The sequence below is a fragment of the Colletotrichum godetiae genome, assembly GCF_030913485.1.
Source record: "Colletotrichum godetiae strain CBS 193.32 chromosome Unknown BDP55scaffold_53, whole genome shotgun sequence".
In the NCBI taxonomy this organism is placed as follows: Eukaryota; Fungi; Ascomycota; class Sordariomycetes; order Glomerellales; family Glomerellaceae; genus Colletotrichum; species Colletotrichum godetiae.
The window spans coordinates 1-12,506 of NW_026851301.1; the positions used below are offsets into that span (position 1 = coordinate 1).

At 53.8% G+C, this 12,506-nt stretch overlaps 4 protein-coding genes across 4 annotated transcripts; 3 read left to right on the forward strand and 1 right to left on the reverse strand.

Moving 5' to 3' along the window:
* The first annotated feature begins 91 nt into the window (after window positions 1-91).
* On the forward strand, window positions 92-1,685 carry BDP55DRAFT_677577 (Mov34/MPN/PAD-1 family protein). Its single transcript, XM_060575917.1, has 2 exons — window positions 92-239; window positions 305-1,685. The coding sequence occupies exons 1-2, from the start codon at window positions 215-217 to the stop codon at window positions 1,312-1,314; spliced, it is 1,035 nt and encodes a 344-aa protein (XP_060424794.1). The 5' UTR covers window positions 92-214; the 3' UTR covers window positions 1,315-1,685.
* A 6,432-nt stretch (window positions 1,686-8,117) lies between these two features.
* Window positions 8,118-8,567, forward strand: BDP55DRAFT_677582 (uncharacterized protein; the record flags this gene model as incomplete). Its single annotated transcript, XM_060575918.1, has 3 exons — window positions 8,118-8,210; window positions 8,276-8,364; window positions 8,473-8,567. Coding segments are annotated over exons 1-3 (259 nt in total), but the record flags the coding sequence as incomplete, so codon positions are not given.
* BDP55DRAFT_323835 (uncharacterized protein) lies at window positions 8,460-9,153 on the forward strand. The gene has a single exon (XM_060566791.1). It carries the CDS (start codon window positions 8,605-8,607, stop codon window positions 9,076-9,078), a length of 474 nt encoding a protein of 157 aa, XP_060424796.1. The 5' UTR covers window positions 8,460-8,604; the 3' UTR covers window positions 9,079-9,153.
* An 821-nt stretch (window positions 9,154-9,974) lies between these two features.
* BDP55DRAFT_561827 (uncharacterized protein) lies at window positions 9,975-11,681 on the reverse strand (the record flags this gene model as incomplete). Its single annotated transcript, XM_060570103.1, has 1 exon — window positions 9,975-11,681. One exon carries the CDS (start codon window positions 11,679-11,681, stop codon window positions 9,975-9,977), a length of 1,707 nt encoding a protein of 568 aa, XP_060424797.1.
* Between the last annotated feature and the right edge of the window lie 825 nt (window positions 11,682-12,506).

The following is a 12,506-nucleotide window of genomic DNA, read 5'->3' on the forward strand; positions in this document are numbered from 1 at the left end:
TCGGTTACCTACGTGCCTACCTTACGTGCTTACCTAAGGTTGATGTGATAGCTTTATCTTATCGATTAGATACCGCTGAGGCACCTGGATGGTGGGGTAAGTGCCTGTAGGCTGTCACCAATTCATGTCTCCAACCTTACCGTGAACCTCCGCCATCACTTGCCAACGACATCTCCTGCAATCAAAGCTGCTCACGCAAAGACGAGCAGTCAAGATGGAGACAGCTCTCAAGTCGTGGGGTATGTTCTGAACCCCTTGCACTATTGCCATTGTCGCGCCAATCCCAGCTGACCATCTGTCATAGAGCTCGACAACAACGTAAAGTTGGTCGACACCAAACGCGACGCCCTCTACAACCTCGACCTCGATGCCCAGAAGGAACAGATGAACGCCCGACCCTGGGCTGCGAACCCGAACCATTTCAAAAATGTCCGCATAAGCGCCGTGGCTCTCATCAAGATGGTAATGCACGCCCGTTCCGGCGGCAACCTCGAGGTGATGGGTCTCATGCAGGGCTATGTCAACGGCGACACTTTCATCGTCACAGATGCCTTCCGGTTACCCGTCGAGGGAACAGAGACGCGCGTCAACGCCCAGGGCGATGCCGAAGAGTACATGGTCGAATACCTCAGCCTCTGTCGTGAGCAGGGCAGGATGGAGAACGTCGTCGGATGGTACCACTCCCACCCGGGCTACGGCTGCTGGCTGTCCGGCATCGACGTCGGCACCCAGGCGCTGCAGCAGCAGTTCCAGGAACCTTTCCTCGCCGTCGTCATCGATCCCGACCGCACCATCAACGCAGGCAAGGTAGAGATTGGTGCCTTCCGGACGTACCCCGAAAACTACATTAAGGAAAAGGAGGGCGGGGCCAGTGGCAGTGGCGTAACCAGCGACGGTTGGCAGGAAGTCCCGCTGGCCAAGGCAGCAGAGTTTGGCGCCCACGCGAATAAGTACTACAGCCTCGAGGTGTCCCACTTCAAGAGCACGCTCGAATCCCAGATGTTGGAGCTGCTGTGGCACAAGTACTGGGTGCAGACGCTGAGCCAGAGCCCGCTCATCACGAATCGCGACTACGGAAACAAGCAGATGCTCGATCTCGCATCCAAGATCAAGGAGACTACGACGCAAGTCGCTCGCCAAGGACGTAGTGCTCCGGGTGCGGGTGGTGTCGGCGCCGCTAGCAAAAAGGTCGATGGACTGCTCGAGAAGCTTGTCAAGGACAGCAACACCGTGGCGATGCAGGAGCGGACTGGCCTCGTTGCGATGGAGGTCAAGAAAAAGATTTTCAATGACGTGAGCGCGAACGCGTTGTGAAATGGGTGGAATTTTCGCTTTGTTGCTTAGCCTCGATATGGGTTTTCACGAGGCTCCGGGCATGATAGATGGCGTTCAGAGGATAGGGTGGGCGTTGGCCCCGAAATGACGACATGATTTTGAGCCATACCTACTTGCTGTGGCATGATTATTGACTGTATCGAAGTTTTTCCGGTGTTTTTGCACGACGCCTGTCAAGCCATCTAACTTTTCCATGGCTGTTTGTCATATCAAGACAGTATGGCTTCAGCTGCACCACAATCCTGATTCGTGGGCCGTTTTTCATGTGAAGATACACCTGTGATGACGTTCGGATGGCATGTTTCAAGGGAGAGCTCAAGGTGACTTCAAATTCACTTCTCATTCAAGACGGACATCGGAGACCGAGTGACAGCACTAACGACCTGATGTGTTCATTCGGTGAACTGGCTTCTCACGCTACACTAGAGGGCTACCCAAACGCCAGAGTGATTCCCCGGCTTGCTCAGAATTATCAGCCTTGAGCCCACATTAAACGTTGATATTTTCCAAAGATCTCAACGGGCCTTCTCTGCTGAAGTCCGTCGATGCCAGCCCGTAACGCACCACAACTCTGAGAGGGTAGTATCTTGAAAGATGCGCTTCCACTTCGTTTCACTTCTCCTGTGATTCAGCTAGTATCCCTTTGACTAGTATCCTGATAGTTCGCATACGATACTCGAAGTCAGCGATGCTCAAATGTTCGAGGCAAATGGAAGTTAGCCAATAGCTGTCTTGTCCGTACACGATAACCATCCTTGATCGCGCTCACGAACGAGCTTATTGTCTTTCCTAACTGGACGAACTAGGGTGTGCTGAGCAGATCGAGACGATAACTTTACTCATCAGTCATCGCGTAAAGTATTGCTGATATCACCTCACTAGAGCCTCAGCTTCAAGAAGTTCTTCCACTTCTCGCTCGCTACTACCTATCACGCTCTACCTATAGGCCTCTCGCGGAGAGGGATACACCCAATCCAATTCCCTCCATAAAACTATATTCGTGGCATTTGGTTGACCCTCATTATCACCCATTCTCTTGAGAAGATCTAGTCTGGTAAACATCAACGTACAAACCCGGTCGAGACCATCGATGCAGTGCCATTTCTCCTGTAGAAGCATGTCCTTCGCCATCACATTGCCAACGTCTCTTGATCAGGCCCGCAGCTACTCTGCGAGAAACAGAAACTTGCTCGTAGATTCATGGCTAAATTTGACCGCCTCGAAGGCGAAATGGTCAGAGACAAGCTACGCCGCGGGAGGTTTCCAGCTCGGCAGTCCCCAAAGAAATCGCTCGAGGAGTTGATCTCGCCACACCCAGCAAGAAAAACCTCTCAGGCATCGGCGGCTCTCTGGATTCAATGGGACGTTTCCGAAAACACCGAATGAGCAACGACGAGCAACGATGGGCTGTTGTGTCAAAGGGATTATTTCTTGGAAGCGCAACCGAGATTAATGCACTTCGGGGGCGATTAGCTAGGCAAAGCGGTGTCAGCAGACGTTCCGGGCTCATAATCGCAGGCTCCATGATGTCTCCTCGCCTACGGTTCCGGAGAGGAGGGTTGTCCCCGAGAGGCTCGAGACCGCAAACTCCTTCACCCTTTAGTCTATCGAGTGTTGGCCGAGCTAACAGCATTGGATTCCTAGGTAGGACTAGACGGCCCTCATTTCCCGTCGTCGTTGTCAAGGTCAGAAGTTCTGGTCATTCTGAGCTTCCACAATGACGGAGGCCCTCTGGTTACATAAGTAGTGAATGAATTACGCCGCGAACGCGAGTACATTCATATTCTGTCATGTTCCGGCCACCCGCCAATCAACTTCTCGCAAATCCCTCCCTTCCATCGCCCATACGCCTGTGGACCTGGCTTTGACTTTACGTGTCGAAGAATGACCATGGCAGTCCACTCGCTGCGATATTTGCGTCACCAGAGCCAATCTACCTGAATGATGGAAACATAAGGCCTACAAGACGTGGCTGCCGAACCGAAGTATTAGCAGAAGTGGATTCTGACATGTCTGAAAATGCCGTTCACTGAGAAGCATCGGGGACATCAGAAAGATCCCTTGGGGGCCTTTTCTCATAATGCCAAGAAGATTGAGATCCATACAGCAGTGCTAGGCAAAGCTTTGACGACCAAAACCACTCCCTCGACACAAAGATGAGCTCTCACATCCTCCCCTCATCTGCCTCATCTGCCGTCCTCTCAGAAAAGGTGAATAGCATACTAGAGACGCCTAGTCATCTAATGCCGTCTTCCGGTCGCAGCTCACATAACATCACCATCTCGCCAACTTAACCACGACGTAGAACAGTCGTTGTCTCTCGACGGCGAGCTAGTCATACCGAACAGACTCGAGTGCAGTGCTCTATGACATCTCGGGATGCGACGGGGATTGTCGTCGTATATCAACAACAGGTGTCACTCCATCAAATAGCAAGATACAAGCTGCCTCAACGCTCAGGAAACCTACCAAGGCCGAGGGAAACACTTCCCAAAGTATCACTCACCTAGTCCAATGTTCCCGCACGCTTGTAACCCCTACCCTTTGAGGCCTCCTTATGCCAGCCGATACAAGTCAGCGATAGCCCAGGCCCCGAAAGCCGGCACTCCTCGTCTAAACCCAAACAACCTATTCCTTCGTAACCTAATCGCACCGCGTAGAGGTCCCTCCTCTTCCATCATCACCCTCCCCCCAACAACGACAGCAAAATACCGTCATCGACTTCGTCCACCTCTCGTTCGCAGGCAGCGTTGTATCAACCCATCTGATGCCCAACACACGTCGATGCCCGTCCTGGTAGCACACAACTCGATGATCCCAGAACGCACGATGTCTCCTCAACGTCGTCACGTAGAACCCCCATCCTCTCGGCCCCGCGTGAAGGATATGATCACCCGGGCCTAGACCGTCTTCCGCATAGCCATTTTTCGGTCTCGTTCAAACCCCCGTCTCAAATGCCCGCGTGTGACGTCGTCGACGAAGCAATCGTAGCAAAAAGTCGTCCACTCGTCCAGCAGTTCCTTTCAGCATCTCCCTCCTCTCGTCAATATCCCAAACTTCTCCCCTTTCTGGTCCGTTAACCAACCCCATCATATTTTGCACCAGCATACGCCGGTCTCCCATGCTGCTCATCCAACCCCACTCCCATCCCTGTACAGCCGGTTTGCTCTTGTCGTCATCGTTCGCGGGGGAAGGGGCCTTTCGTCGTGATGATGCGGGTGATTATGCGTAGCCCAAAACGATTGATATCAACCACCTCCCATACTCCTCTAACCATGACCTCAGCCCCAGAACCTCGAGACCACATATTCTCCCAGAACTCCATATCTTGCATCATGAGACAAGCCACCAGAGCAAAACGATGAATCTGAAGAGATACAAAGACGGGGAAATACCCTCCCTTAAATACGTGCTTTCTCCCCCTCCCTTCTCCAAGTACACCACCCATCCCCAAAATGTCGCCATCAAGAAAGAACATGTAAACACCATCCTCGCATCACCTCACGCAATCCACGCCACCAAACTCTCATTCTGTACACTCTTTATCACTCTCCGCACCACCAACACTAGTCTCCTGATACATCCCCAAACCCATCACGCAACTCAGACTAGAATCTACATGTACCTCAACCCTCCATCGAAAGCCATGAACCGTTCGCCCGGTCGAAGGTACACGCCGTCACCCTCGCCATCGCCGCCACCCTCTCGTCCCGTCCCGCTCCCCGCAGCCACACCCAACACATCAACACACCAAAGATCTAAACGTTCATCTCGCATAGTTTCGTACCCATCCGCCGCTCACCGCCTCACCGATCACGCCAAGCACCACCAAGTCCCTACGTGCCTTATCTGCTATCCAGTACTCCATACTCGTAGATACATAAGGTAGGCAAGAAACAAGGTCCCCTGACTAGCCAACCCCGTCACCCAATATGCTCCCCGAAACTCAAAAATCGCCTTCTTGACTCTTACCGCAGCAATAGGGATTGGACTCCTCTTTGTCTCTGCCCCTACAGGAATACCAACCCACCTTCTTCACAATCCCTCATCCATAACCGTCCATACATAACCGTCCTCACTAATCACACTGTCCCCCCTCCTCTTACTCATCCCAGCAAACCTTATTGCCGTTGACCCTACGCACATACCTAGCGTGGGTGAAGCGTCACGATGTATCCGTACTCACAAACGTATAACCATTGTGTAAAATTCCCATTCCTAAAGGCAGAATATCCTCTTACGTTATCCGTCTTCTGTATTCGTAGTATGCAGGTAGGTGTCCACAAGGCACAAATACGTTGAGCCTCAATCCACTGGACATATCCAAACCACAATCACACACTAATGCGAGAATTTCAACGACTTCCCTCACCCGTCTATAGCCGCCACGGGCCCGAAAAGTACCTAACATCGCAACGCATCAACACGTGCTAATTTCTCCCATCTCATCGTAACGGTCAAAAAAGCTTCCCCTAGTCTGCCTAGGGAAGGTACTCAGTTTTTTCTCATAGTTAAATCTCACAACACGAAAAGAAATGCTCAAAGGTTCCCCGCAGTTACTAGCAGAGATCCAAAAGTTCCTTCAGTCTAAAGACGTTCAAAACCCTACATCCTTACCGCCTTCCAGATCCCCTTCCAACGACCGAAGCTTGGCCTCCAAGGCTCCAAAAAGCCTCCTTCACCTCCTTCTCAAAAAGGCAGTCGGCAAGCTCGAACCGAAGGGGGACCGATAAGAAAGCCCAGTCCAGCCAAGGAACATCCCAACCTCCTTCTAGAAGGCCACGATGTCGGTTGGCTCCATATTTTGGTCTACCGTGTACCAATAAAAATTGGCAGGAGGGGAACGAGAGAGACAATGAGAAAGAGAGAAAAAAAAAAAAAAAAGAGTGTGAGCAAGGCTCCGCTAAAGAAGCGGGCAGCGCGCAAGGAAATGAGAAATCACCCGCGGATCCCTGCATCCCAAGGTAGACTTACACCCACCGGAGCCCTGTGCAAAGTTCACCGTCAAGTCCTTGCTCTTCCGAACCTCACGCCCCAAGGATTGACCCTAGGGCTTTCCTTATCCATACGATGTTGACCGTGTTTTCTGGTTGTCAACAAATTGCTTTCCTAGACATCGTAAGAAAACTTGCAAGGATACTCCTCATCCCCCTCTTCGGAGCGCCCGCAAGAAAGACCCCTAATTACCTCGAACTGCTCTGGTTGACTGGTTCTCCCTGGAACACCACATGGGAGTTTCTGGGACCCCATAAAATTGTCCCTCAACACGTTACAATATCCATAAAACCCTTGAGAAAAGAAGGCCACAAGGCACAGAAACCGTAATGACTGACAAGCCCCAGTACTGCGTACTCCGTAGACATAGCAGCGCAGATACCAACCGTCGTCGCCACAGCCATGTGCAAACGGGCACACCATCGCGTAACGCGCGACGTCCCGAGCGGATCCCGACGATTTGGTAACATCATCTGCAAGGAGGTGGCGAACTTTTCCCGCACTGGGCTGCGGCCACAAAAGAACATGCTCACTCTGTGTGAAGTATCTGTACTCCGTACAAGTACAGATACTCTGGAGACTGGAGAACGCTCTAGAGTCGGGAGACTGGAGCCCTATCCGTGAACCGCGTAACCGATCGGACGAGAGTGGGAATTTCCGCATTCCGCATTCTCCTTGGGCAAGTGGTGGCATTAATGGCTGCCAACTGCCGAGGCGTGGCGGCCCCCGAGCGCACAAGTGCACAAAGTGGGCTTATCGTGTTCAATGTTTGCACTCTGTGGCCTGCCTTTGCACTCCCGAATCCCGTAGGCTGGCGGCTGGTGCTTCGCTTGTCTCTCGGACATGGAACTGTCAAAATGTCAATGTTTCCGGCCCGCGTGGGTGCTACTAAAATAAAAATAAAAAAAATGAAGACTACCTAGGTAATTACGAAAGTGAGAATCAAAATCGCCCCCACCACCAGGTAACTAGCGTAGGGCATCGTCGTCCGACAAGTCCGATAGTATGTCGGTCCGCTAACTTGAAGCGAGCACGACATGGCAAGAGAAGACAGGCAAGACATGCCAGTCGTGAGCCACGTCTTCGGCTCGGCCGCATCTGCCCTTCTCTGCGGTGAATGATGATCCGCAGCCCAACCTCAATTTCTCGATACTTCTGCCACCTGTGAGCGTGATTTGGGCGACTTGACCGCCTGTCTGCTCACCCCGGTCACATTGTCGCAATTTCGCACGCTCTATCCGTACATTTGCGCCAGCCAAGGCGGTCAGCAGTTTGTGTCTGGCGGTTGCCCTGCACCCACCTGGCAGGCTGGCATTGCTCCAAGTAAACATTGGGGTTAGGCCTCTATGCATCAGTGCGTTTTGTGACCCTTGTTCGCGCAACGTGTTCCTGGGCTTTGCGGCTTGCCCTGCATAAAGTACTGTATATGGGTAACTCAACTCTCCAACCTCTGCCAGTAAATGCTTGTTAAGATATTCGTTCAATATGTGATGTAAGATTGGGCTCTGCGGCTATGAAAAAAAGAAAAGTGCCCCAATAGGGCGGGCGCCTATGCTACCCATACGGATTCTGATGCCGTATTGTTGAATTCCCATGTTCCCGTCCTAACACATTGGGAATTGTCGCTGCGCCGTAATAAATCATCCCTCGCGGCAGCACCTTCCTAATCCAAAACTCCGGCTCTCCTGCGTCGTCGCAGTGTCCTCTTGCATTTCGCATGCATAGATAAGAAAGAAAGAAAAAAAAAATCCTTCCCAGCCCTGTTCCTTTCCCGCCGTGTATTGTGCGTGCGCTGTCACTGAGTCATGTCGCTGCGTCCCCGTTTGGTCATTTTGGCGTCACAACTCGGCCTGCATTTCACATGCGAGGGCCGAGTCAATGTCTCGCCAGGGGATGGGCTGTTGGCGTGGGGGGGACTCTTGCTTGAGCCGGATCCGATGAAGAGTCCCCGCAGATTGCGCCCTCCGAGTTCGTGCCGCGTGTGAGGTGTGGGCCTGTCCTCCGAGTGGATATCGACGAACCCACGGGTTTCGAGTCCTCAGAATGATCTGTCTTCAAGTTCCTGGTCGTGTCCAGCGTCGTAGGAAATAACCGGAGGCGCGGAGGGAGAATGGAATGAGAGGGTGGAAAGAAAGATGGAAGAAAAAAAAATGGTAATATGCATGCGCCTCAAATGCTCATGATCCCAGTCCGTCGCTATGCATATGGTGTTGAATCAAATAAAAATCAAAGGTGCTGTGAGTGGTGGCCTGGTCCTCTGGCTCACCCATGTGAATGTGTGTGTGTGTGTGTGTGTGTTTTGTGCCGGAGGCTTTGCAGCGTGCGTTATGCTGTGTTGGAGGTCAAGTGCGACCCCACGTCGCCGGGCAGTCTTGGCCCCGCATCTCCCAGGCTCACTCGCTAGGAGGAAACTCGGAGGTGCTCGTCGCATGTCGGTGGCATCAGGCCATGCTCTCGGAACCGCGCCGTGTAGGTACGGACGCTTGGCTGTGTATGCCGTGTGCGCTTGTGCGCGAAGGGTGTGTCGGACGTGTGTCCACCAATTCTGTCGTTCGAGAAACCCCTTTCCAATTCCGTTCTTTTCGTAGGGCAAGTTCCTGCCAGCGCATCTCGCGTCCGTCGTTTTGCTTGGATTGCTCCGTCCTTCCCCTGTTTCTTTGGTACGCCTCGGGTGACTCACTCAGATTGCTCCAAGATCCCTCTCGGGCCTCGCGGTCCGCTCCCTCTGTCGGTGATACTCGCTTCTAGAAAAGTCGACAAAAACAGCAGGTAGTGTTGACCCGCAAAAGGGTGTGCGTGCTCATTTCGAAAAAAGCGTGCCGTCGGCCGTCGGCCGTTAAAAAGTTCCTCGCCCGTAGGCGGCAAGCGGTAGGCGAAATGCAAAAGTGCCTCTGGCTATTACCAAACGGTAAGGTAAGAGCATGTAGAAAAGGCCCGCAGATCGACTCCTTCTAGAAGCGCAAGAAGGAAAGAGAAGAAAAATCCTTGGGGGGCGCTAGCCAGTCGTGCCAGTTCCAGCGTAACAGCGTCTCTTTCGTCTTGGGTGCCCCAGACGGCCTGTTCGACGATTCGGGCAGAAAATGGAGCCCTCGTCTCGGTACTCTGACCATAGACCGACAGGGAAACCACAGTGCCAGACGCGCGATGATGCTGACCATTCCGCGATATCGGATAAGGCAGGCACTTAACGTCTGGCCCCTTGTTGCTTAGGAATGCGGGCCCCAACGCTTCCCCGTAAATTAGCGCCTCGGGGGGCCCTGCTGAATGACGATTCCACCCGGTAGTGACGGTGCAATCAGGGCAAGCCCACAACATGTCGCAGAACCCCGACCCTCCCACTTCTCGCTTTCTGCCCTTCTCCGCGGACAGCACCGTCGTGGTGCTGCACCTTGTAGGAGGGCGGATGCCCGTGCCATGGAACAAGCCACACCCATCGCAAGAAAAAAACAAGCTTGCCGTCGGCCATGGATGGATGGAACTTCAATCCTCGTAGGATTGTGACGTGCTCAAGCCGTGGGGTCTGTCCACGCTGCGGCATCGGTGCGCAGTGTTACATCTCTCTTGTCTTCAGAGTGAACTGTGTCGGGTTGATGCGATATGGGGTAGATAGTTGACTGAATCATCAAGCTCGCATGACACTTTCTTCAATGCGACACTGGAATCCATCGTGCCGGGACGCCGTCGGTGCCGACATCGTAAGGACGTAGGCTGGCCTTTCGCGGCGGCAACGCCCAGCGAGCGCGGCCTGGTCGTTGGTCATCGAGCTTGCCCTGTTTGCGCATCGCCATCTCCATGACCGCGATACGAATGAAGTCCGAGTTCTCCCGCATCTCTCGCTGACGCATGCCTCCGGGAGGATACGTGAATGCGGTCTGGGTCGGAGATTGTGCTGGGGGCTGATAAGGTGTTGACTGAGTCGTGACCGCCGATGTCGCCGGGGAGGGGCTCCGAGTTGACGTGGGTGGTGCACTCCGGCTTTTCTGAACCTTGTATGTTTGCATCTGGATAGACGCAGTAAAGCTTCGCGTGCCCGTCGGCGTAGTGGCCGCTACAGGGTGGGGCTCAATTCGAGCGTTTGTCGTGGGGTTCAGGTACCGACGCAACGCAGCCGACGGCTCCTCCTCAAGCACCGGGGGTCGTCGCTCATCCGTATAAGGGACCTTGGGGTCGATGGTGAGAATGGATCTCGTGAGGAAGTCGTCGGGCGGGATAGACGAAAAGTTGATGGCTGAGATGGATCGTGCAGCCGAGCGCAGGGCGCGAAGCGATGCAGTCAAATTGGACTTGAACGCTGACTTGAGAGGGCGCAGCGGGAAGGTGTAGTCAGAAAAGGAGAACTCTGACTTGGTGTTCTCCTCATCCTGAGACTCGTCGAATACTCTAAAGTCAATCTCATCAACGCTGACCCGGTCGCGGGACAACGGGTGGTCCTCGGGCTGACCGGGAGGAGACGATATGGGCTCCAGCGAACGCCTGGGTTGGCGTGAGCGCTTCCTTCGCGGGCTGGATCCATACGGTGACTCAACCGAAGATAGTGTATCGGTGGAAAAGGAATCGCCCAGTGAGGGAACTGATTCCACAGAGACAGTTCTGGTGGATAATACGGAACCAAGACCGCTATCGCTAACTGACATATCGTCGTCTGTCAAGTCGTCGGGTGGCGACAACAGTAGGTCCAGGGGACTCTTGCCAAAAGTGAGACTAAGTTCTTTTTCACAAACTTGCTGTCTCTCGATAACGGCTTCCAAAGTCATGGCCTGGTCTCTGGATAGCCTTTGCCTCAAACTGCGTCGAGGCCGAGGAATGTCAGTGACCGCCAATAGGGCCAGCATAGCAGGCGGGACGGCATCCGGCGAGTGAACGTCCCTCGGACGGGAGGGCTTCCGATGCGCATGGCGGTTGGAGGTGTAAAACGGGGTTGCCTTTGATTTTGAAGGAATCTGAACAGGCGTAGTCGGAGTGGTCGGCCTAGTATTTACGCTGGTTGTTGTCCGGGGAGGGCTCGAGGGCGCCAACTTAGAAGTTTCGCGGCGAGCATCCTTCCTTTTGGCCATGGTAGCTGAGGTGGTAGTGGGAGAAGTAGGGATAGGCGTGAGGGTGAAGGACACGTTCTGAGCATCCTTTTTCCGATCCAGTAGGGCAGAAGGCAGAGCCGTTCTGGGGATGTTGACGGGAGTGGTTGATGTCGTCTTTGTAACAGCAGCAGCAGTAGTAGTTGATCTCGGGCTGACGGCGTAGCTGTTGTTGGTCGGTTTGCGCGTGAGACTTGAAGGGGAGGGAGAGGATGGTGGAGGGTTGGTCGAGGCCGAGGGCTGCCTATTGTAGTAAAGGAAACTCCTTGGGGACATCATGGCGGCGTCTGGACATGCCCTGGTGCGCCAGTGGCTCGGCGGGGCAAGCCGGTCCCGACAGGCAAGACAGGTTGACAGGGAAGGGGTGTGGAAGGGGGGACCAGACCAGGCACGAGTACGCACGAGCACAACCAGTATCCGTACCACAACCACAACCAGCTCGGGGCCGCAGCGCGTTGGGCAGGGGAGGAGGGTGTAACTCAGGGTGTGGTGCTGTAACCGGGACTGGGCCTGGCAGGGCAGGTCAAGAGCAAAAGCAAGCGGGCTGATGCGGGCTCTCAGTCTTGACTGCTCAGCATAAACCCCGGCGGGCCAAGCTAAGGAGATGGGCTGGGTCGACCAGTGGAGTTGCGTGGGCACGGCGAGTTGATGGTTCAGACACCTCAGACCAAACCAGTGGATTCACTGGACTTGATGTACACTATTTCGTACAGGCCACCACACAGTGTTGCTGCAGCGAGGGCGAGGATACTGTGCTGTAGACGAAGTAGGGTTACCTCCACGATTAGGGGACCAGTTCGGCCAGAATTTTGGCGTCGAACGGACGTGCTCGTCTGGCCTTTGGCTTTCTGCCTTTTCTCCAGCGCGTGTACTGTATCCTCTTTCGGTCGCTGCTTGAGTGTGTCGTGTGCCGGGGGCAGGGGTTGTCGATGTTTTGGTAACGTAAAGTTAACCGTCTCGCAGCTAATCAGCGTTGAGGCTTTGTATAGTCCTTCTCCAACAGGAATCGCGACGGAACTTTCAAGGGCAATGATTGCTGGGACGTGACGCAGCGGAGCACGGGGCCGAAAGGCTTGTATCGTGTAATGCGATGTGATGTGTGGT